Raw genomic sequence first — 24,539 nt, forward strand, 5'->3', positions numbered from 1 at the left:
AAGTAATCAAAAAGGCTAATGGAATGTTGGCCATTAACTCAAAGGCAGGGGAGCGAAATTCAAGTGAGGAAGCGATGCTTCAGTTGTAGAGGGCCTTGGTCAGACACCATCTTTTGGGCACCAAACCTCAGGAAAAAGATATATTGGCCTTGAAAGGGGTACAGCGTACTCACCAGAATGATACCAGAGCTTAAGGGTTAAATTATGACAGGTTGCATAAAATTGGCTTGAATTCCCTTGCATTTAGAAGGTTGAGGGGTATCTAATGGAGGTTTTTAAAATGATAACGGAATTCGACAGAGTAACTATTTTCTCTGGTGGGGGAATCAAGAACAAGGACATAATCTTAAAATCGGAGCCGGGTCATTCAGGAGTTAAATCAGGAAGCACTTCACCACACAAAGGGTAGCAGAAATCTGGAACTCTCCTCCAAAAGGTTGTGGATGCTGGATCAATTGACATTTTCAAGACTGAGATTGGGAGATTTTTGTTGGGTAAGATTATCAATGGATATGGAATAAAGGCAGGTAAATGGAGTGAAGGTACAGGTTAGCCATGATCTAATTGAATGGCGAAACAAGCCCGAAGGGCTAAATGGCTCACTCCTGTTCCCTTATATATCCCAAGGTGGTGACAGATTGCCCACATGCTGGTGAGGTCACAGATACAAGACACACCATGGAGGAACCTCCTTGTTGAAATGCTGGCACTCATTGAACCTTGCCTGACTGACATTGAGAAGGTTGAGTATGGGCTACTGAAAAGCCTCACTTTGCTCATCTTCGCCCAGTGATAGCACAACCCTCTGGCACTAGTACAGAGAAAGGTCTCCAGCACCAGGCCCTGGCCAGGCTGACTTTTTCTTTGGCACAGCCTAAGAATTCATTGCAGTGGCAGCTGTAGATGAAGTGGGGCTAAAAGGCTACACTTTTCTGTCTTATAACAGATATGGTGGATGGGGCAAACAGTGGATATGGTGTACATAGACTTTCAGAAAGACATTGACAAGGTAGCACACAGGAAACAATTAAGGGGTACGGAATTAGGGGAATGGTAGCAAACAGGTTTAAAACTGGGTGGAAAGAAGGAAAGGGTAGGAGCTAAGGGCAGTTTCTCAAAGTGGTTGGAAGTGGGTAATGGTATCCCATAAGGTTCTGTTCTGAGGCCACTTCTGTTTGCGTACATCAATAATTTGAATATAGGGCTAGAGGGAGTGGTGTCCAAATTTGTGGACAATACTAAAATAGGAGGCATAGTAAATAACTTATCCCCATGCAGCTTCCTTGGGTCCTATGTATAAGATCATGCAATGGACAAAAGTGGCAGATGGCAATCGATGTTAGTGAATGTGAGATGGTACATTTTGGTTAGAAAAACAAATAATTATACTTTGAATGGAGAAAGGTGGGTGGTCAGGCACACAACACATTAAAAGCAGCATCTCAACTGGATATGGCCATAAAAAAAGCTAATGTGCAACTGAGTTTTTAATAGAATGTAAAAGTCATGATGAAATGGTGAATCTATACAAAACCATAGTAAGATCACAGTTGGAATATTATATGCCGTTTTGAGCTGAACACTATAGAAAAGATGTTGGGACAATCACAAGGATGCTTCCTGGTACAAGGAACTACAGATACAAAGACACGAAAAATTGGAACTGATTTCATTAGAACAAAGGATATTATAGGGCGATTTGATTAAAGTGTTTAAAATTATGAATGAATGGGGCAGAGTAGATGGAGACACGCTATTTTCAGTGCTTCAGGGGCCAAGGACAAGGGGACACAGATATATGATGAAGTGCAAGAGATTTAGGACACAGAGATATTGTTCTTTTCTCCCCCCCACACAGGGTTGAGCGGCTGTGGTATGCACTACTGGATTCCGTGATTAAAGCAGAAACTGTCAATGTTAAGAATAGGTTAGATAGGTAGTTGAAGGAAAGAGGGATAAAGGAATATGGAATAGTCCATAGGATTTGGACTATTGCTTCTATAGAGGTTAAACACCAATACAGATTAGTTGGAAAGGATGGCCTGTTTCTGTGTTGTAATTTTTATTTAATTCTTGTCAGGACAGGCACAAGGGGAGCTGCCTTCTCCTTGTTGGTATTTGCTACTTTGCGCAATTTTTTCCTGTAGGAACTAGGAAAACCATTGTAGCTTGCATTGGTCAGTGCACCTACATGTTGATGAAGTATATCAAGAGCATCAACTGATGTGAAAGGAATTAACTAACTCCAGAAAAAATTCAACATGCAAAGAATTTTTAAATAAACCCAAACAGAACTTCAGAGCAGACTTGAGTTTAAAAACCTTGATCAGTTTGAAGAACACTCAAGTGGCAAATGTTTCTCCAGGTGAAGAAAACAAAAAGTAACTCTCAAACACATAAGCAGACTTTATTCACAGCACAGGAACAGGGCACCATGTGGACAGACACTAACCCATACAGAAAACATCTTACAAGGGAGACTCTTTGACATGGTTTCCCTAGAACATTGGCTACTGCTTGCTCTGCTCCAGTGGTGTGTGGAGTATGGTGAATGAAGAATAGAATGTTAGTAAGAAGCTGCCATTTTTCCTTTACTGTGAAACTTTTGCAATTTTGGAGAATTAGGAACACTGTTGGATAATACAACTGTTGTATTACTTATCCACTACAACAAGGGTGTCCAAACTTATTCCCTTCATTGGCCACTTACTCATTATGGAATCTGTGGACCATGTATAAAAAAAACCAACATTGAGAACCCATTTAGGATGACCCAGGTTTTTAAACACTCATCACATTGTTTTAATGCTGACACTACCACTCCACCTCCCACCCAAGGCGACACATTTCTCTCATTTTCCTCCCCCTCGCACCCACCTCACTTCAAGCTGACACTGTTAACCACACCAGCACTATTCCTCATCGATCCCCCTCAATTTCACGCTTGCACTCCTATTCACAGCACAGCTCCAAGCTCCCACCTCCTGCTCCAAGTGACTGAATGCTGCTGCATACCATGGACAGTAATTCTCCATATTGATAGAATTTCCACATTCTGCAGCAGCATTTAATCACTTGATAGCAGCAGCAGGAGGTACCTATTGGAGGCATTGCTGAGGAATGGTTAGATGAGTCTGGCATTGCGCTTACAGGATTGAAATGAGCAGACAGTGGTGTTGTACGTATGCAAGCCAGATAGTCTGAGTTCGCAGGTTAATTCCTGACCACAGGCTGGACACCCCCACCATACAGTCTTCAAGGGCAGATTTATTTACAAAAGTATTTATTTCCAGAATAAAAAACAAAACAGTAATGCACAGCAGAACAAATGAACTCACCTTCATTCTGCTCAAATTCATCCAACACCTTGTCGAGGTTAAATGCCTCAGCCTGGAAATAGTTCTCCATTTGTTAATATTCACTACCCTGCACAATGCCCTCAGTCTGCCTGAACCTGTCAAAATACAAAAAGAGAAACACCAACCCATCATCAGTTCATTTGTGACTGGAGTTGATCTAATCTGCAGTATCACACTAGTATCCACTCCATGGGTGTATTCCTCCTCTATACAAGATCCACCAGAACTTCTGACCATCTGAATATAGCAAGTATCCTATTCTAATATGCACTTCCTTTATTTAGACAAGTTGTACCCATTGTCATTGGCCATTCTATTTTAAATCAGGAGCACCAAATGGATGTATGACACTCATGCCATTTTATACATTATGTGACATCAATTCACTCAGTCTCACCGTCATCCATTCAATTTATACCATGCTTAATATTTTTGTATTAAAATTCAATAATATGATCTGAGGTGGCTGGGGGAAGAGACGGGTTCACTGTAATACCCATGAACCGTCACTCTCTCGAGATGGGGACCAACTACCTTCTTGCAAATCCTTTTGGTGGAAAGTGAAGTAAATTTACTAGAGTCCCCGAAACCAGTTTGAGCCTGAATGATATCTGTGACCTGCTTCCCACTTCAATCTTCCCAATATTACATTTCAGTTAACAATGCAACTGATTTATTTTTCTGAATCCATGGAACACTGCCAGATTACTGATAATCAGGATGTTACTTTGTTACAGGTCCTGTGATCTGTACTCTTTTCCCCAGTCTCATCTTATTTTCCTCTGAAGGATTTGAAATGGACTATTGTTACATGCAAATGTTTGTGCCAACTACAACAAAGCCTAATGTGCTCAACTCTCAAAGTTCTAACAGATCACTTTTTAAAACAAATTTGTCCACTGGGATTTTGTGGGCCAAGTGTTCTAGTTTATAGCCCTTAGATGCGTTTCTGGATCCATTCAACTTCTACAATGAATCCATACACACATTACCCCTTGATATGAATTACAAATTATAAATACACTCCAACCAAATAATTTAAAACCCAAATCCATGTTACAGTTAGTGCATCCTCTATGATGTCCCTCATAAGAGGCTGTTAGCTAAAGTTGAAGCTCATGGAATTGAGGGCAAATTATTGACCTGGTTAGAAAATTGGCTGAACAGCAGGAGACGGGAGTAGAGATAATGGGCAGGTACTCAAATTGGCAGGATGTGACCAGTGGTGTTCCACAGGGATCTGTGTTGGGGCCTCAACTATTCACCATTTTTATTAACTACCTAGATGATGGGATAGAAAGCCAAATATCCAAGTATGCAGATGACACAAAGATAGGCCGCTTTGTAAGCAGTATAGATTGAAGCATAAAATTAGAGAGATATTAACAGATTAAGTGACTGGGCAAAACTGTGGAAAATCAGTTTCAATGTAGGCAAGCGTGAGGTTATCCACTTTGGACCTAAAAGGATAGATCAGAGTACTTATTAAATGGTGAAAAGCTCGAAACAGTGGAGGTCCAAAGAAACTTAGGGGTCCAATACATAGATCATTAAAATGTCATGGACAGGTACAGAAAATAACCAAAAAGGCTAATGGAATGCTGGCCTTTATATCTAGAGGACTAGAATACAAGGGGGTAGAAATTATGCTACAGCTAATCAAAGCCCTGGTTAGACCACACCTGTTCAGTTCTGTGCACCGCACCTTAGGAAGGATATATTGACCTTGGAGGGAGTGCAGCGTAGATTTATTAGAACGATACCTGGACTCCAAGGGTTAAATTACGAAGAGAGATTACACAAACCAGGGCTGTATACCCTGAAATTTAGAAGATTAAGGGGTGATTTGATCAAAGTTTTCAAAATATTAAGGGGAACTGAAAGGGGAGAGAGAGAGAGAAACTATTTCCGCTGGTTGAGGAGTCCAGGACTAGGGGACATAGCCTAAAAATTAGAGCCATGACTTTCGGGAGTGAAGTTAGGAAACACTTCTACATGTAAAGGATGGCAGAAGTTTGGAACTCTCCTCCTCCACAAACGGCAGTTGATCCTAGCTCAACTGTTAATTTTAATTCTGAGATTGATAGATTTTTGTTACCCAACGGTATTAAGGGATAAGGGGCTAAGGTGGGTATGACCTTAGCCATGATCTCAATGAATGGCGGAGCCGGCTCGAGGGGCTAAATGATCTACTCCTGTTCCTATGGCTTATTTTACAGAAACAGCCCATTTCAGATCTGCCTGCAAATTCAGCATCTATAGCAGGAACACGTGACAAACCCAGAGCCCCAACACCTGCAACCTCCTCAAGTTAGGATCCATCTGAGACACTTGTAAAAACAAAGTATTACTGACCTTGGTCTCTGCAGTAACTTATCCCAAAGCAGCCCTCCGCAAGATTCACACAAGCTGCTGAAATAAAGCCAAGCAGCACTCTTGCCCCAGAAAAAAAAACAGCTTCAGCCCTCCCCAAACCGTGATCTCATCTTCCCAATACATAACAGCTCCAGTAACCCAATTCAGCAAGCACACACAATCAAATGACAAATAATCCCAAGACCCATTACTCCGAGCACGACAAATGGCACCAAAAAGAATAGCCCCACAAAACAAGTCTGACTATGCTTTTAAAACTATGACTTGACATTCTTCCCAAAAGCTTACACAGACAAAGTGAAAACTGTGCTCTAACACTTTCTACTCAACATATCAACTCAGTGAAAACTGTTACACTCAGTTACAACATAAGCCCCAGCAGCCTTTACTGAGCTACTATGCAGAAGTCAGAACCATGGAAATATGGATGGTATTTAAATGAATTGGAACCTGTACCCATGGTATAAAAGTCCCAGGACATACCAGTAATCTGAAACCAGGCACATCCATCATCAGTATAGAGATAACAAGCCAATGACAAACATTCTACCCAGGACATATTCTGAATCATTTTCTCCTCTTCTCCACAATGATGATCCTATTAGAAAACCAGCTACAACACATGAAAAATAATTGTTCAGATGTAGTGAAGATTGGCATTATATCATGATGTTATGGTTGCAAGTTGATTTCTCAAAAGAATCTTGCATTTAAGCTGCTCCAAAGAAAGCAGACAGCAAATTTCAAGGTAGCAATTCATAATACAGTTCAACATTCTGATGTCATCACAAATTGCTGGAACATTGTTGCTTACAGTTCATGTCAATCATTGTAAGATTTAGCTATTGTCTTAAACTTATTCTTTGCTGCCCTGTTTTGGTCTTCACCATTCTTGGTCAAAAGTGGACAGCTAACCTGCACCTAAGCCTTTGCCAGCACTGGTCTAACAATTAGGTGCACAAAACCTACTTACTTCACCAAAAGATTAGCAATTCTGTCAGTGAATTCCCAGTGCACTTCATTGCACAGCATACTACATAGTCTGTTTTAATATAATTGAAAGCTACACAACCAACATGTAGTCAGGCATACTAAAAATGTAGATGAAAAAGGTAAATGATGCCAGGGGCATCACATGACTAACTGAAAATTGTTGCATTATGCAGTATAGTTCCTGGTTCTCTAATCCGACCAGTCATATGGTGTCCCAGGCAACAGATGTGAATGATTTCACATTTAATTTACCCTGTAAAAAGACCAACCAATCCAAACCCAGGAATAGAATCACCCATCATAACTTAACAATCCTACAATAAGCAACTAAAATGCAATGTTATCAATGATAACTCTGATCAGACTATTTTAGGAGGAGTTGATTAAAAAAGGACACTTTCACTTCAATAAAACAGAAAATGCTGGAAACACTCAGTAGGACAGGCAGTATCTGTGGAGAGAGAAACAGAGTTAACGTTTCAGGTCGATGACTTTATCAGTTCTGAAACATTCCCTTCTATACTGTCCTCCCAGCCATATGTTGACAATCCTAATACTTCGCTCCCTGTCTGGTCCAGCACATGGCACTGGGAGTTAGAGAGATTATGCTGGAGGTTCTACTTCTTAATCTAGAATTTAGATCCTTGAAATCCCTTTGCAGAACCTCAAACCTACTTCTATCTAGGTCATTGGTTCTCATGAACCAGATCATCCTGATGTGATAAGGTAGGAAGTACTGCCCACAGCTCTTATTCCCTTTCATCCAGTCACTCCACAGGAATTAAACTTCAACTTCATCTAAACAAGGTACGTGTGTGCCACAAAGACCTGCAGTTCTCCAATCTTTTGCACTAAAATAAGGGCTTGCAAATGCTTTACTGTGCAAACTTAAGTCTCACAAACCCACAGATGTTTCAGTGAATGTTAATTTATTCAGTATCAGATTGAAGTCCGATTCACACACAAGAATGCATGACATTATTTGCCTGGCACTATTCATAAACCAGTGTTTCTCAACTTAACCCTACCAAGATAGGCAATAAGCAGATAGAGGAACCACATAAAATCTCTGTGGGGAATCAGTAGCCAGGCACTAGAAAATTCAGCTTCAAAAAACAAGACTTGCACAAGAAGAAAGATTTGTTTGTAGGGCGCAACCAAGAAGAAAGGCTACAACTATTAGCCTTGGGATATTGTGTTTCATCATACGTTCAGTGGCTACAAGGAACTTCAAGCTTTTCCATAGGAGATCCAGAACCTGTTGTATTGCCTCTTTGGCTGACATCCATATAGAGATACACATCAGCCAAAAATACTGTTTCCACTGGCAGGTGTCTGTTGAATATGTTGGAAGCCAATGTGAAAAACACATAGGACCTCATCACATCTCAAAAATCTGAGTGCTTCACAATTAAGGATCATTAAAGTCAGTTTTTAATTGCCTATTTTTAGTATTGAAGCTGGAAGGAAACAAACAGTAGAAAAAAAGAGAAAAATTAGACTCCAAAAACGATGATAAAATTCAGGGCAAATAGTTTTCTGCCTATGGTAGTCAGAACACCACACAATTAAACAAATGCACTATTTCCAGCTCCATAATACTAGGCACTGTACAGCTTGGACCACGAGTTAAGATGCAGTCAAAGTCGGCACTGAGGTCAAAAAAAAATCACCTAAATAGAAACAAAATCTTCAGTCTCCATTTTTTATGTGCCAAGATTCAGATGTGCACATATTTCTGGGCCAAATTTTCCACACAAAATAAAATTTGGATTTTTTTTGTTCCTTAATTCAATTTGATTTTTACCAATCCATGCACCTGAAAAAGAAAATCCAGGAACTTATGGGGAAGGACAAAAAACTTAAAAACCAGCTATAAATGATTCTTACATACAATAAATTACCTTGAAGTGCAATGACATTAAATGCAGCAGTCATTCTGTGCACAATAAAGGTCTCACAAAGCAGAAATGCCTTTGGTGAAGTCAGCGGAAAGAGGAATGTTTGTTAGAACACCAAGAGAACTCCCTGCTCTTCAAGCAGTATATGGAATCTTTTACACCAAACTAAACAACTGGAACAAGCAGACATGCACTTGATTTAGCATCTCATCTGATGGGAAGCACCTCTGACAATGCAGAACTCCCATTAAAGTTTCAACCTAGGTTAGTGCTTACGGTCTGGAGTGAGGCTTAAATCCACAAGCCTTGGACTCGGGTGAAATGACCAAACTGATACACAGCCAAGTAATCTGCACTGGTAAGGGCCTGTTCCAGTCATACCTCTTCTCCAATCCGTACATAGGCTTCAGAGGATATTGGTTGCAAGTTATCCCTAGTCCACCACCTTAACAAATGTTACATCTTGACCGTACAAATTCAGTACCACAATGCCTAGCAGATCCCAAGAATTGCATGCAAGCTGATCTACAAAATAGATCAAAGTGATAGCACTAGGAGAACAGAAGGCACTCAAGCACTTAATTTAGGTGGGAACCCTCCTTTGTGCTGAAGAATGAGGATCCCAGAGAACAAGTCAAATGACTCCCAAATTTCAAGTGACTATCACATTCTGATTAGCAAGAGAGGAATGTAGCAAGAGAAAGGGAATGCAAGAGAGGATGAGAAAGGAGGAAAGAGTAAATGAGATAGAAATAAGAAAGGAGAAATGAGAGGCACATAGCAGGAGGATACAATCAGATTTCAAGTAAATAGCTGGGAACAGAGTGTCAAAAGTCACATCAATGGACTAGATTTCAAAAGCACTTGTGTGATATACTTTAGTTGGTAAAAATAACTGAGCATATCAGGATACTATATTTAAAACTTGAAGCCTCGAATGCAAATTTCTTTTTCCAACCCTGGAGCTTTGAAATAGTGGCCAAACGCAGTTTTCGAACCATCCTTTAACAGTAAAAAAAACTAAGACACTAAATTACAATGAAGCAAAAGCAGCAAATGGTGAAAAGATGACAGACTGGACCCACTGGGGAAAAAAATTGACTTCCTTCGATAAAGTAAACCTTTGAGGTCAATGTCCCTGGAACTTATTTCTCTCTTCCCCACCAACCCCACCACCCCCCCCCCCCCCCCCCCCCACCACCACCATGACAATAGATTGCGTTTGCATATGGAGGTTAGAGAGAATTTACTTCCACCCATCCTTCGCCTTTTACTCCTCCTTCCTGGAGCTCTCTTGGGCCTTCAACAGGCATCCATTATAAGCCTACAAACTTCTACAGTTACTTCAATTGTGCTTCACCCCACCTTCCTCGCTCTCACCTGCTCTGATGCCAAAGAGAACTACAGACATTTACTGCACAGCAGGAGCAGCTACGCAACCCACTGTTTATACCAGCTCTTCACGAAACCAATCCAAAACTAAATCCATGCAACTTCCTTTGCTTCAAATATTTATCTACTCTTCCCTTAAAAGGTGCAATGTGGTCTCCCTCAAATCGATCCTTCAGCAAAATATCCCATGCTCCTAATAATTTTTCAAAAAATTTCTCCTAACCTCGTTACTGAGCGACCATTAAATTGATGATCGACTTCCCAACCAGAGGAAACAATCTTTACCTATTCACTATCAAAACCCTTCAGAAGTTTTAAAAACTTCTATTTAGTCTCCTCTTAGCCTTCTCTGCTCCAGTAATAGTAGTCCCAGTATCTCAAGTCTCTCCTCATATCTATTGTTTCTTATTCCTGGTATCATCCTAGTGAATCTACACTGCGCACACACTCTGACCCAGATATCCTTTCTATAATGGGGCACCCAAAACTGCACACAGTATTCTGTGGCCAAACCACTGCCTTGTACAAATGATTAGCCCTTCATTGCCGTACTTTTAACCACTATTCCTAAAATTGTTTTCAATCAGAGCTTTGTCTACCTACACTCTCACGTTCAAGGAAATTATGTATTTCCGCCCCCAACTGTCTCTCCATTCACATTCAACATCTTTCCATTGTTTTATCAAAATGCATCACTCCACACTTCGCCACATTAAGTTGCACCTGTCACCTGACCGCCCATTCTGCTAACCTGTGTCCGCAAGTCTTTTACATCTGAGAACATAGGAACAGGAGTAGGCCATTCAGCCCCTCATGCCTGCTCTGCCATTTGTTAAGATCATGGCTGATCTGTGACCTAACTCCATATACCTGCCGTTGACCCATATCCCTTAATACCTTTGGCTGCCAAAAAGCTCTCTCTCAGATTTAAATTTAGCAATTGAGCTAGCATCAATTGCTGTTTGCGGAAGAGAGTTCCAAACTTCTACCATTGTGTGTAGAAATGTTTTCTAATCTCGCTCCTGAAAGGTCTGGCTCTAATTTTTAGAATGTGCCCCCAACTCCTAGAATCCCCAACCAGCAAAAATAGTTTCTCTATCCACCCTATCTGTTCCCCTTAATATCTTATAAACTTCGATCAGATCACCCCTTAACCTTGGAAACTCGAGAATACAACGCCAATTTGTGTAACCTCTCCTCGTAACATAGCCCTTGAAGTCCGGGTATCATTCTAGTAAACCTACACTGCACTCCCTCCAAGGCCAATATGTCCTTCCGAAGGCGCCGTGCCCAGAACTGCTCTCAGTACTCCAGGTGCGGTCTAACCAGGGTTTTGTATAGCTGCAGCATAACATCTGCCCCCTTGTACTCTAGCCCTCTAGATAGAAAGGCCAGCATTCCATTTGCCTTCTTGATTATTTTCTGCACCTGTTCATGACACTTCAATGATCTATGTACCTGAACCCCTAAGTCCCTTTGGACATCCACTGTTTTTAAACTTTTTACCATTTAGAAATTAACCTGTTCTATCCTTTTTTGATCCAAAGTGGATGACCTCACATTTGTCTACATTGAATTCCATTTGCCACAGTTTTGCCCATTCACCTAATCTATCAATATCACTTCGTAATTTTATGTTTTCATCTACACTGCTTACAATGCCACCAATCTGTGTCATCGGCAAACTCAGATATGAGACTTTCTATGCCTTCATCTAAGTCGTTAATAAATATAGTGAATAATTGAGGCCCCAAGACACATCCTGCCAACGTGAGTACCTACCCATTATCTCTACTCTGTTGCCTTTCACTCAGCCAACTTCCTAACCAAGTCCGTACTTTTCCCTCGATTCCATGGGCTTCTACCTTAGCTAACAGTCTCTTATGTGGGACCTTATCAAATGCCTTCTGGAAGTCCATATAAATAACATCCATTGACATTCCCCTGTCCACTACTTTAATCACCTCTTCAAAAAATTCAATCAGGTTTGTCAGGCACGATCTACCTTTCACAAATCCATGCTAGTTCTCTCTGATTAAGTGAAAATTCTCGAGGTGTTCAGTCACCCTATCCTTAATTATAGACTCCAGCATTTTCCCCACAACAGATGTTAGGCTAACTGGTCTATAATTCCCTGGTTTCCCTCTCTCTCCTTAAAAACTCCCGAAGCAGCCATCAGGGATGCGCTGGGCCTGAATTGGGCTGGAACCAAGGTCCTGGTGGAAGGAATAAACAGAATTATAGAAAGAACTTTAAACTAGTAATGGGAAGGATGGTGCAGGTGCAAATAATAGTAACCTAAAAATAAGAAACAGAGACATAGAAAATAGGAGCAGGAATAGGCCATTTGGCCCTTCGAGCCTGCTCCTCCATTCAATATGATCACGGCTGATCCTCTCTCTCAGGGAACAGAAAAGGTTATAGAAATAATGACAAAATACCACTTGTTTCAACAGGTAAGGTGCACACCATCAGGGCCTAATGACTGAACCAACTCAAATTCTGCTAACTGTCCCAACTGCTCCCCTGCCCCAAAACCAAATATTTTTATAGTTATTTTCCATATCCTCCAGTACATTTACATTCTCACTTCCATCATTTTTAAAAAGACAAAAAATATCTACCATATTATCTTTTAATCCTTCAAATCATTGTCTCCTCTCCACTACACTCAATCTTGACTTTCTCTAGTATTGTTAGCCCTTAGTGTTATGTCTCCCTTTTATGTTTGTTTAGCTTTAATCTATTTATCAAAGGATAATTCGATCCTTTGATGGACACTTTTTGGAATATATCTATTCCTATTCAATATCCTTCACATTTAAAGATAATCAAAACTTATGAAATGCCACTTTTGTCTCAGCCAAGGTTTCCCCATAGCTGGTCAACAGGCCACTCAACCAGGTTCACCCTTTTCCTCATGCCTCCAATTCTCAACTACAGGGTCCCTCTTGTCCTCACCTTCCACCCATTGAAATACCTATGGTCAGAGTTTGGCTGGAACTTGGTTAGGCAGGGGTCACAGAAGTGAAAGTTTATTCGCCCATGACATTTGATTGTTTTAATGGGGAATGGCATACCAAGGGGAGGTTATAGTCAAGCAGCTCAGGGATGAGGGGATCAGGGCGATCCAACACAGAGCCGGCATTATTAGTCCTGCGCAGGCAGCTAAAGTAACTGGCTAAATTGCACAAGGCCTGGGATTTTCTACACCTAAAGAAATTGAGGGCAGAGGCAATGTCAGGTAGAGTGTTTGATCGCTCAGCTCTAGGCAAGTAGCACACCATATGATTCTAGGGGTTTTGCGGTCCAAGAGGCCTGGATAGCACAAACTGAGGGGGACTGAACAAGGTGCAGCTTAGCAGCCATGCCCGAAAGATCAGAGAAAAGCAGACAGAAAGCTCGCCCCACAAACTGAATTTAAACAATTGTAAACAATTTTACAACACCAAGTTATAGTCCAGCAATTTTATTTTAAATTCACAAGCTTTCGGAGGCTTCCTCCTTCCTCAGGTGAACCTGAGGAAGGAGGAAGCCTCCGAAAGCTTGTGAATTTAAAATAAAATTGCTGGACTATAACTTGGTGTTGTAAAATTGTTTACAATTGTCAACCCCAGTCCATCACCGGCATCTCCACATCATGAATTTAAACAGGCACCATATCTTGGCAGGGTGTTCAGACACCCAGGAAATGTACTACACATCATGCAGCACTTTACACCTCTTTCTAGCTTTTGTTAACATACATGACTTTTACAAAGGGCCTAATTTCCTTTGGTTCTGAATGTTAAACCTATCCCTTTCTCAGATGTGGGCATACCCACTGTGAATTTCCAGTATATTTGTTTCTACTCAGGGAACCATGCATGTTCTTTACCTGCAATGCAAGATAGGTTGCCTAGATTCCACATTGATTTGATACAGCCATTGTTGCATTAAAATTGAGGGATTTTTTTTATTTGCACAAACTTTTTGAATGCAGAGGAATTCAAAGAATGATATGACTTGACCTTCATAGTTGCAAATTGAACATTCTTCTCCCAATGGACTGCAGGGAAATTCTATGTTGTGTACAGTTGAGAATTTATTAAATTCATTTAATCTTTTCTGCTGCAAGCAAGTTTTTTTTTAAAAATGCACACGAGAACATTATCTAGAAATCTGAAGTTAAAAATGGAAAACTAGAAGTGCACAGCACTCTGACAAACCTACTACGCATTTCCAGTTTTCCATCCCAACAAGTTTATTCTGGAAACCATGCAATTCAATCAAGAACAAAGTGTAGACTGCAGAGATACTGCCATAAGATAGGAGAAAGGGCAAAATGAGCACGATCTTAGGCAAGCCAGGATGGAAATACAATAGTCTACATTTATGATGTATGCAATTAAAATTATATCTTTGATTTGTAAACATAATATATTTCAAATAATAGAGTAGTTTATATTTCTTTCTACAAAAACTTTGCCCATGTGAAACAACTTCCATTTATATAGTGTTTAACATAAAAAGAAACCCAAGGCACTTCACAAATAGCCTTATGGAAAATAGACCAGAAGGGTGACCAAAAGCTGGACTTAAGATATGGATTTTGAGGAAGTTTTTAAGGATGGAGAGGTTGTGGTTGAGGCATAGTGGGACTGAGCTGGATGAGAGAATTTAACTGTACAATGAAATCACTAAGGATGAGGAGTTACTTGGTGCGGAGACTAATGCAGAGATTTCAGTAATGAAGGTACTGTGGACTTAAAAGGTCAGTGGATAATGATTTTATGTGAGGCAGGAGGAAAGATATATGTTGTTGAGCAATGCTACCTCTATAGTCATTTGGGCATTGCAAGTAATTGAATGAGTAAGAGTTAATAAGGGTTAGGGCATATATGGTACATGAAAACACTTGGGTCATAGGACATTTAAAACATCTGATGTTATCAGGTTATCATTCTATCAGACATGACTATCAGGTACTCCTTTTCATATGAGGTAGCAATTTACTGCCTGTGGAAAACCTACTATAAATCAAATATATTTTCCCCATACAGCCACAAGACAGGATAAAAACCTAATGAATTTTTGCATAATGAAGCGACCACTACCAGTGTTTTATGGCGGGATAGGCCATTCCAGTCATGTGATCTAGTAGCAATAAGAAAACCCTACAAAAATCAAAAGAAAAAGCATTGATAAGTTGCCCAGTTCAGATCAGTTAAAAGCGAAGATCCTGGCTCCATCAATAGAGACATCGAACTAAAATTAGTTTATAAAGTAGATAAAAGGAAAAAAATAGATGACTGGTTGGTTTTAGCTCCTTCCAAACTGCCCACCACCCCCAGTTGCCACTGCTAAAGATAGAAAATAAACATCAGAAGCCTGATGGTCATGCTTTGCACTGAGGCTAAAAATGCATAATAAAAATTGTAGCTGAAAGTACCCATGTGAACCAATGTCACTGAGCCAAAATCAATTCCTTGATTTACAGCCAAAACTTTAACCTCTTTTCCTTTTACAGATCTGTTGTGCATTTCCAAAATTTTAGATTTCCAGCATTTACAGTTTTCTTAAGTCAGGGTTTCAAAACTGCTGCTTGAAATTGTGCTTCTTAAAGCTATACAATGCTCAGTTTTCAAACTGCTACTTAAATGAGTGTAAAATAGAGACCTTGTTAAATGATTTCCCCATTTAGCAACTGCTATTCATTCCAGTAAGTTGAAATTTTTGCTATTACAAATTACTATAACATTATTTCAAACAGCATTAAGAGTTGTTAAAATCAAGTTTTATTCAATAACTTGTAAGTGAACATCCCCATCCTCAATGATGGCGGAGCCCAGCACGAGTGCATAAGACAAGGCTGAAGCGTTTGCAACCATCTTCAGCCAGTAGTGCCAAGTGGATGATGCATCTCGGCCTCCTCCCGATTTCCCCACCATCACAGAAGCCAGTCTTCAGCCAATTCGATTCACTCCACATGATATCAAGAAATGGCTGAGTGCACTGGATACAACAAAGGCTATGGGCCCCGACAACACCCCGGCTATAGTACTGAAGACTTGTGCTCCAGAACTAGCTGTTCCTCTAGCCAAACTGTTCCAGCTCAATCATCAGCAAAGTGATGGAAGGTGCCGTTGACAGTGCTATCAAGTAGCACGTAGTCACAATTAACCTGCTCACCGATGCTCAGTTTGGGTTCCATCAGGACCACTCGGCTCCAGGCCTCATTACAGCCTTGGTTCAAGCATGGACAAAAGAGCTGAATTCCAGAGGTAATTGACTGTGACTGCCCTTGACATCAAGGCAGCATTTGACCGAGTGTGGCACCAAGAAGCCCTAGTAAAATTGAGGTCAATGGGAAAACTCTCCAGTGGCTGGAGTCATACCTAGCACAAAGGAAGATGGTAGTGGTTGTTGGAGGCCAATCATCTCAGCCCCAGGGCATTGCTGCAGGAGTTCCTCAGGGCAGTGTCCTTGGCCCAACCATCTTCAGCTGCTTCATCAATGACCTTCCCTCCATCATAAGGTCAGAAATGGGGATGTTTGCTGATGATTGCAGTGTTCAGTTCCATTCACAACCCCTCAGATAATGAAGCAGTCTGTGCCCGCATGCAGCAAGACCTGGACAACATCCAGGCTTGGGCTCATAAGTGGCAAGTAACATTCACACCAGACAAGTGCCAGGCAATGACCATCTCCAACAAGAGAGTCTAACCACCTCCCCTTGACATTCAACGGCATTACCATCGCTGAATCCCCCACCATCAACATCCTGGGGGTCACCATTAACCAGAAACTTAACTGGGCCAGCCACAAGAGCAGGTCAGAGGCTGGGCATTCTGCGGTGAGTGACTCACCTTCTGATTCCCCAAACCCTTTCCACCATCTACAAGGCACAAGTCAGGAGTGTGATTGAATACTCTCCACTTGCCTGGATGAGTGCAGCTCCAACAACATTCAAGAAGCTTGACACCATCCAGGACAAAGCAGCCCGCTTGATTGGTACCCCATCCACCACCCTAAACATTCACTCCCTTCACCACCAGCGCACCGTGGCTGTAGTGTGTACCACCCACAGGATGCACTGCAGAAACTCACCAAGGCTTCTTCGACCGCACCTCCCAAACCAGCAACCTCTACCACCTAGAAGGACAAGGGCAGCAGGCACATGGGAACACCACCACCTGCACGTTCCCCTCCAAGTCACACATCATACCGACTTGGAAATATATTGCCGTTCCTTCATCGTCGCTGGGTCAAAATCCTGGAACTCCCTATCCAACAGCACTGTGGGAGCACCTTCACCACACAGACTGCAGCGGTTCAAGAAGATGGCTCACCACCACCTTCTCAAGGGCAGTTAGGGATGGGCAATAAATGCTGGCCTTGCCAGCGACGCCCACATCCCATGAACGAATAAAAAAAGTTTAGCATAGTTAAATGAGAGAGGGATAAAAATTTTATAACAAGTGAAAGTACATGTTACACAAAGTCGGCAATCCAACAGACATACAAAAACTGTCACACCGAATTCATCATGATTTAACTGAGCAAGGCCATAGAAGGGAGAGATGCATATGGATGAATAAATAAAAATCGATTGAACCGGCAGAATGTAGAAGATTATAGGAGGCCATAACAGGCTAGAAGAAGGAAAATAAATGACAGATGCAGTTTAATATAGAAAAATTAGGCAATACATTTTAGAAACCAGAAGAATGGAAATAGATCATAAATGGCAAATTTCTCAGAGTGAAGACACAGGGGGTCTAGGTGCGCCGATACACAAGTTTTTATCAGAGTGTGGACAGGTTTTTTTTAAAAAGCCATTAAGGCAGAAAATGGCAGTACAAGAGGGATTGAATACAAAAGGCAGAGGTAACAACTGCTCAAAATGATGGTAAAGTCATATCTGGAATAAAGTGCATCGTTTTGGATTCCTCGCTATAAGAGGGAGAAAGCGTGTACATATTTTCCATAATTATATTACAACTAGGGCTATATTTTCTTGAACTAAAGATTGAGGAAGATTTTAATACAGGCATTTAAAAATGATAAAAGGAAGAAACAAATTAAGCATAGATCATTTCTACTGGGGAAAGACAAGGGTCCATGATCTTAAGATAACCACTATCTACTAAGTGAGTTTAGAAACGTGGAATGTTTTGCCACGATGGGTCATCCTTGAAAAAAAGACAAACATTCAAAAAGATATTGGAGAAGTACTTTAAAATATTAAAAGAATATGGAGAAAAGCAGGAAAATGGGACAGTTTAAAACCAGTTCCCAGGAACAGCCTAAGTTCAATACAGGTTAGAAGGGCTGAATGACCTCCACTACTGCCAAAAAATATTTTTCTATTAAGGAGAAACGGGAAGAAAATTGAAGGTGTAACACTCACTTTTGTTAAAGTGTGGGGGGGGGGCGGTCAAGTCAACAGAAGTAAAACAAACTTTTGAAGCGAAGACGCTAAACAGTGAAAATTGTTCCAAAGTGCCCATTTAGCCTTACTCCTTACGGTTAGGAAGACTGAAGTTTGGCCTTAAAACAAGGCTAGGATCAGTTATGCAATGCTTGTGGCATCAAGGTTATTTCTTTTTTTAACAAAAGAATGCATGCCCAAAGCATTACTCAGTACTTAAGAGTCTTCAGTTGCCAACCCTATGAAGTTAAACCAATTTGTGCAAGGAAGCTCAATAAGAATACTGTATATGCTCACCTATAAAGGCACAATGTATATAAAATTCTTCCACTTTCCAGTCAAAAGGAATGACGTTGCGGTCAAGTTTTGTACCCTAGAAGCAGCGGCTAATTCCCTGTTCCACTTTATATTTGTGTATATGAAAACCCCCTACTTTAAACTTAAAATAATGCCTTGCAATGAATGTACAGTAGTGCATTTTGCAATCTGTTTAGGGGTATGCATCAATATGAAAACAACCAATGGAGAATCATCAAAACTTCCAAAATGTAATATTTTTGGATTGCAAATTGTGCAGATTTTATAAATGGGTTTGTTTTGTTCACTTGCTAAAGATTGTACAAAATTACCTTCTAACTATTTTGTAGTGTCTGAGGCTCATTAGATAACAATTTGGCAAGAGTCTTGAGTATACCATAAAGTACTGCTGAATAATACCATAAAGTTGAATATTTAGGACTTCAGCAAAGGAAACTGAAGAGTGCAATTTAGAGTATCACGGAATTATACTTCCATTTTTCTTCCACAATCACCAACTGCTTATTTGGATTGATCGTTTGAGCTCAATGAAATCAAAGCAAAATGTGATGCTAACTTTATTATAACCATCTCAAATGAGGCATCACTGGATGATAAAGCATGGTCAATCATTTTTTTATTGCATTTTGGATATCAAGAGGTCATGGAGAAAATTAGTATTTTACCTCAAGGTTATAAAATCCATAAAGTTATCAAAGTCCTCATATATTAAGAAGAGTTACTGTTCAGAAATGGCTATTTTTTGGCATTTTAGATTCATTATAATGGTCTAACAATTATAATTTAATATTAGTACAGAAAGCAGGCTGCATGGAGGTCTTTTCCCCCAGTAGTCTTAAATTAAATATCAAGGATTTTTGGTCACTTTTCCTTTACATGTTATTTAAATCTAGAGCAATTTACCTGTATGAAAATGATCCATTAAAATAAAGTATTTTTAGTACCATTCCTTCACTAGCAAAAAAATTCCTTGGTCTTGAGTGTAAAAAGAAAGCCATAATCCCTTGGCTGTCATTACATTCCATAAACAAAAAGGTGAAAATTGCATTCTCTCTCTTTGAGGAAGGAAGGGAGGAAGGAGGGAAGGGGGAAAAGAAATAAAGGGAAGAAAAGGGAGAGAGTTTTTTTTGAAAAAATCAATTTCCAGTCTTTCCCCACCATTTCCAGGTAACAATCAAACTTCTTCCAATGATACTGTGAAACTGGCTGCGAGGAGGTGTGCTGGATCAAACTTGGATCTCCCACCTTTTAATTTTTATCTCCCAATGGTAAACAAGCTGGTCTATTCAGCCATACTTCTAGTCCACACCCCTCCCTTCAATGGCACAACGTGGATCAGGATTTCAGTATAGAGAATTACTGCTGCAAACCTAGTCTCTTTACTCCTTTGCAGAGTGCTGCAAAGGTCACATACAAAAAAAAAATGATAGGACGAAGCCATTTAACTGCTTGGTGAACAAGGACATTTTCTTTATTAATTTTGAAGTCAATTTAGCTTCATAAGAATCAGTTTTGTTTTCTAAAACTAATATAAAGCACACTTTAATTATATGTTACTGTGAAATAACAATTTAAAAAGTCTTGTAACTCAGAGCTCAGTTCTGCTGCATCACAATGGCGTCTCAAACTGAAATTCCACAGCTGATCTGGTGATGCATAGAACCATGGAATCTCATCTCCAGGTTCAAGTACGTACATAAACTTTTGTGCTTAATATCATCTGAACCTTCAATTATCTTATTCTTATCACTCAATTCGAACCATATTCTATCCACCACTGGATTTGAATCTATGTTCATTTGAATACCAACAATTTTTTTTTTAAAACTATGAAGCATGCTTTCTAAAAAAATATCAATTTTTGCATCGTTAAAACAGGTAATGATGGAATTGGGTCTGTGCAAAATATCTAGACGATTCAGCAATATATTTTACTTGCCTAACATGCAAAGATAGTTTCCATGATTTTACATAATAGGTTAAGCTCCAATAAGCTAAAAGACATTTCTTCAAAATGAACATATCTATCCCCTAGTTTTAGATACACAAAGGCAACCATAACTTACCAAGATTTGCATAAATACACCTTACTAGGAGTTTCAGAAGAAGTTTCACATATTACAACACATAGGCAATACATTTCTGTATTTTTCAACTCTATTTTCCTACAGGCAATCAATACTTACTGATTATGCAGCCCCATGGACTCCCATGCCATGCAGTTCTTTGCTCAAATGACTAATATTCATATGTGTAAACAAATGTGTGCAGGCTTTATTTAGGTTATAGGTGGAAACGCAGGCAAGCCCAATCCCGTCCTCACCAGACACGCACACCGTTCCAAACAAGGTGGAGTACCATAAGATAGAAAATAGGAAAAGGAATCTTAACTGATTTCTCTCTGCTTAACTTGAGGAGCTGATTATTGAGCCCCGACAGTCACATCAGCTAACACAGAAAAGGTACAGAACCTATGACTTTGCTGATCTACATGGCTCAGTGAGTAGCTGAGTCATCAGAAGCAATTTATGGCTGAAGACAAATTCAGTATTCATGGCTTAAAAGCTCAAAATGTTGGAAAAACTTTTAAAAAAACATGACATAAGATGTAAAAAAAGTGAAACAAAATTTAAATAAGCAAGTGACCTTTTGAGTGCTTGGTAACGAGATCACACAACTGCAATTGCTTCACAGTAATTTTGCATACCTGTTCATGCATGTAGGTTACAGCTTTTCTTTTATCTTCTCAAGTCACCCTCCAAGTAGCCAATTGGTTTCTCAGTACTAATGGAGCCTCAACCTGCAAAGTATTTAATAAATTTAGACATTAGAGCTGCAACCACTCTACATGTAACAAAGCAAAATGTGTTAACTGAGAATTAAACTTTAGAATGAGTGAAATATCAGAGCCACTTATTGCAGAGTATAGCATTAAAAAACTTTAGTGCACTCAGTGTTCCAACATGTATGCATTCCAACAGGTTGTCTGGTTTAGTGATTTAATACCACATCCAGAAAAGAACTTGGTAATTACTAGTCTGATGTACTGAACAACCAGCATTCCTGCTCCCAATCACTATCCAGTGACCCCTGAAGAGCAGCACGTGGTCAGAATTGAACTCTGCTTCATGTCCCTAAATATAGCCTGCCAACAATCACTGTATAAGATCACAATGAAGTAGTGCCACTTGGTCAAAGTACCATAGAGCTTCTAGTGTCCATGGAACAATAACCCAACATGAATCAACCCCCCCCCCACCCCAGGAAAGGGAACAAAGCTGGGGGAATAGAAGAGAAGGTAGTTTAACAAAAATCTCGCACTGTTTTTCTATTATTGGGATAAAAATATTTGCTTTCCTGAAGCCTCATCTTTCACGTGACACACTATGTGGCACATCAATAAAATCTTTGTTCGGTGGGGCCGATTTTTGTGTAATTGAACTGAATTTAGCCAAAAATAAAATTTAACAAATTTATGCAGGTCCCATGATATTCAGACCAACATCTTAATTGCATAAAGGGCAGTAAAATACAATCTTTTAAAATTAAGAGACAGTTTTATTCATTCAGAATTAAAGTTTGACATGAACCAAAATAGGTTACAGTACCGTAACCAAAATCCAGGTTTTAAAATGACTCATGATGTTGAGAGAATTACAAAGCAGACATGGTGCCGGAGGTTTAACCCCAGAGCTTCCTCACAGAGGAAGGTCTAGGCCTCAGCTGGACGATGAGGATGAAGATGAGGAGGATGAGGTTGGGGGAGGGACAAGGCATTGCATTCACTCTTCCGGTGCAGTTCAAGGCAGCCACTGGCACTTCTGGGAACAGGCAGCATTCTAGCCTACTCAAAAAACAAGTAGTAATCTGAAGAGGCATGAAAAAAAATTGAAGAGGGAACGACCAGAGAATAGGAAATGAAACTTAATAAAGTATATCTTAAAAGGCTCAAAAGTAGCACTCTCGCCTCTAAGAAGGTTTAAACCCCACTCTGGAGGTTTGAGCACTTAATCTAGGGTGACACTTCAGTGCAGTACAGAGGGAGTGCTGCGCTGTGAAGAGGTGCCATCTTTCGCATGAGACATTAAACCATACCATCTACTCTCTCAAGGGATGTAAAAGATCCCATGGCACTATTCAAAGATGATCAGGAAAGTTTTCATGGTGTCCTGGTCAACAACTATTCCTCAGCCAATACCACTGAAACAGATAATCTGGTCATTTACTTCCTGCGCACAAATTTGCTGCCACGTTTTCCTACAACAGCAACTACACTGCAAAAGTACTTCACTGGCTGTGAAGTGCGTTGGGATGTCCAGAGGTCGTGGAAGGTGATATACACATGCACCGTTTTTTTTTCCTTCTTTCTTTAAAGGCTCCTAAACAAGGTTTCATCCTGTGGGATTGGTGGGAAAATATTAGGCTAGCTAAAGAATTAGTTATATTTGTATATACAGAATGTAATTATTAATCGTAGCAACTCAGTCAGGGGGCCACTCACTAGAAGAGTTATGCAAAATTCGGCATTAGGGCCTTCGCTCTTCATTTTCATTTTAATTCACAATCTGGATAAAGGCATCCAAGAAATGATTTACAAGCTTGCGGATGACACAAAGATACATGCAGATATTAGGACCATGAATAAAAGTCAGATGGATGTCAATGCAGTGGGAGACTGGATTAGCGTCTAGCAGATGTCATAATATAGACAAATTGTAACTTGATGCATCTGAACAACAGGTTGTGCGATCAGGGCAACGGAGTGGAAAAAGGACCTGGGGTTATAGTTCATGAATCACAAGATTCATGACCAATGTTGCACGGCTGTTGTAAAAGCAAATATGTTAGGATGCAGATCTAGGACAATTAAACTAGTACACGATCATTACCTTGTATAAGGCCTTGGTCTGGCCACAGAGAGGACTGTGTCCAGCTTTGGACTCCTCGTGCGATGAGGGATATCAAGGCCCTAGAAAAGGGACACTCAATTCAGGGTCCTTAGTTATCTGGATTGGCTGAGAGAACTGGGACCTTTTAAACCGTGGAAATTTTACAGAAGCCTTGAAAATTATGAAGGAATTATATTCTGTCCATGTGGATAAGTTACTTGAATTAGATAGGCAGGCAGCAACTATGGGGCATCAGTATAAGTTATGAAAGTATACAGTTAAGTTAGATGCCAGGAGGGTATTTTCAGAGAGTGGTCATCCACTGGAATAGGTTGCCAGTGCATGCAGATTCACTGCAAACATTCAAAATGGAGCTGCATTAGTTCCGGCAAGTAGAACACATGGATTTAGAGATAGGTGGGTCAACGGAGATAGTGTAACCAGTCACCAGGTTCTCCTGGAGATTGCTTGATCGTCTTGCAAGGTGAGAGGAATTTCACATTGATTTTTCCCCATAAACTGGCTTGTGTTTTATTCTTTTTTTTTTGCCTCCCAGGAGATTTCATGGCTGCAGGGGAATGGGTTTAATGATGTGTGCGCAGGTTATACTATGAAAGATGGAACAAGCTTGATGGATTAGTTGCTTTTTTCCTGTCCATTTTCCACAGTTCATGTGTATAAAGGGTGCCACATCTCACAAGCAATGAAGTCATAAATGAATCTGCCCCATTCACAAATGTACCTACTAAAATATGCAAGCTAGATTACTTAGAATCCTATTACTGCAAAAGGTTAATTTAGTGTTACCAGCAGAATATATGAGGAAATAGTGATCCAAGAGCATGCGAAAATAGTATTGATGGAAATTTTTCTATGAAATCTGCAAATTCAAAAACGT

The 24,539-nt window shown here is 40.1% G+C and overlaps 1 protein-coding gene across 3 annotated transcripts in view; it reads right to left on the reverse strand.

The window, feature by feature from the left end:
- Positions 1-24,539, reverse strand: part of zfyve9a (zinc finger, FYVE domain containing 9a) — a 93,255-nt gene that overhangs the window by 53,692 nt on the left and 15,024 nt on the right. For all 3 annotated transcript variants that reach the window (XM_067990206.1, XM_067990205.1, XM_067990207.1), the window contains exons 2-3: positions 21,460-21,552; positions 3,339-3,454 (exon numbers count right to left, since the gene is read on the reverse strand). In XM_067990206.1, coding sequence (XP_067846307.1) covers positions 3,339-3,408 — 70 coding nt within the window. In that variant the 5' untranslated portion in view covers positions 3,409-3,454; positions 21,460-21,552. The remainder of the gene's footprint in view (positions 1-3,338; positions 3,455-21,459; positions 21,553-24,539) is intronic.

The sequence above is a fragment of the Heptranchias perlo genome, chromosome 9, assembly GCF_035084215.1.
Source record: "Heptranchias perlo isolate sHepPer1 chromosome 9, sHepPer1.hap1, whole genome shotgun sequence".
NCBI classification, from domain to species: Eukaryota; Metazoa; Chordata; class Chondrichthyes; order Hexanchiformes; family Hexanchidae; genus Heptranchias; species Heptranchias perlo.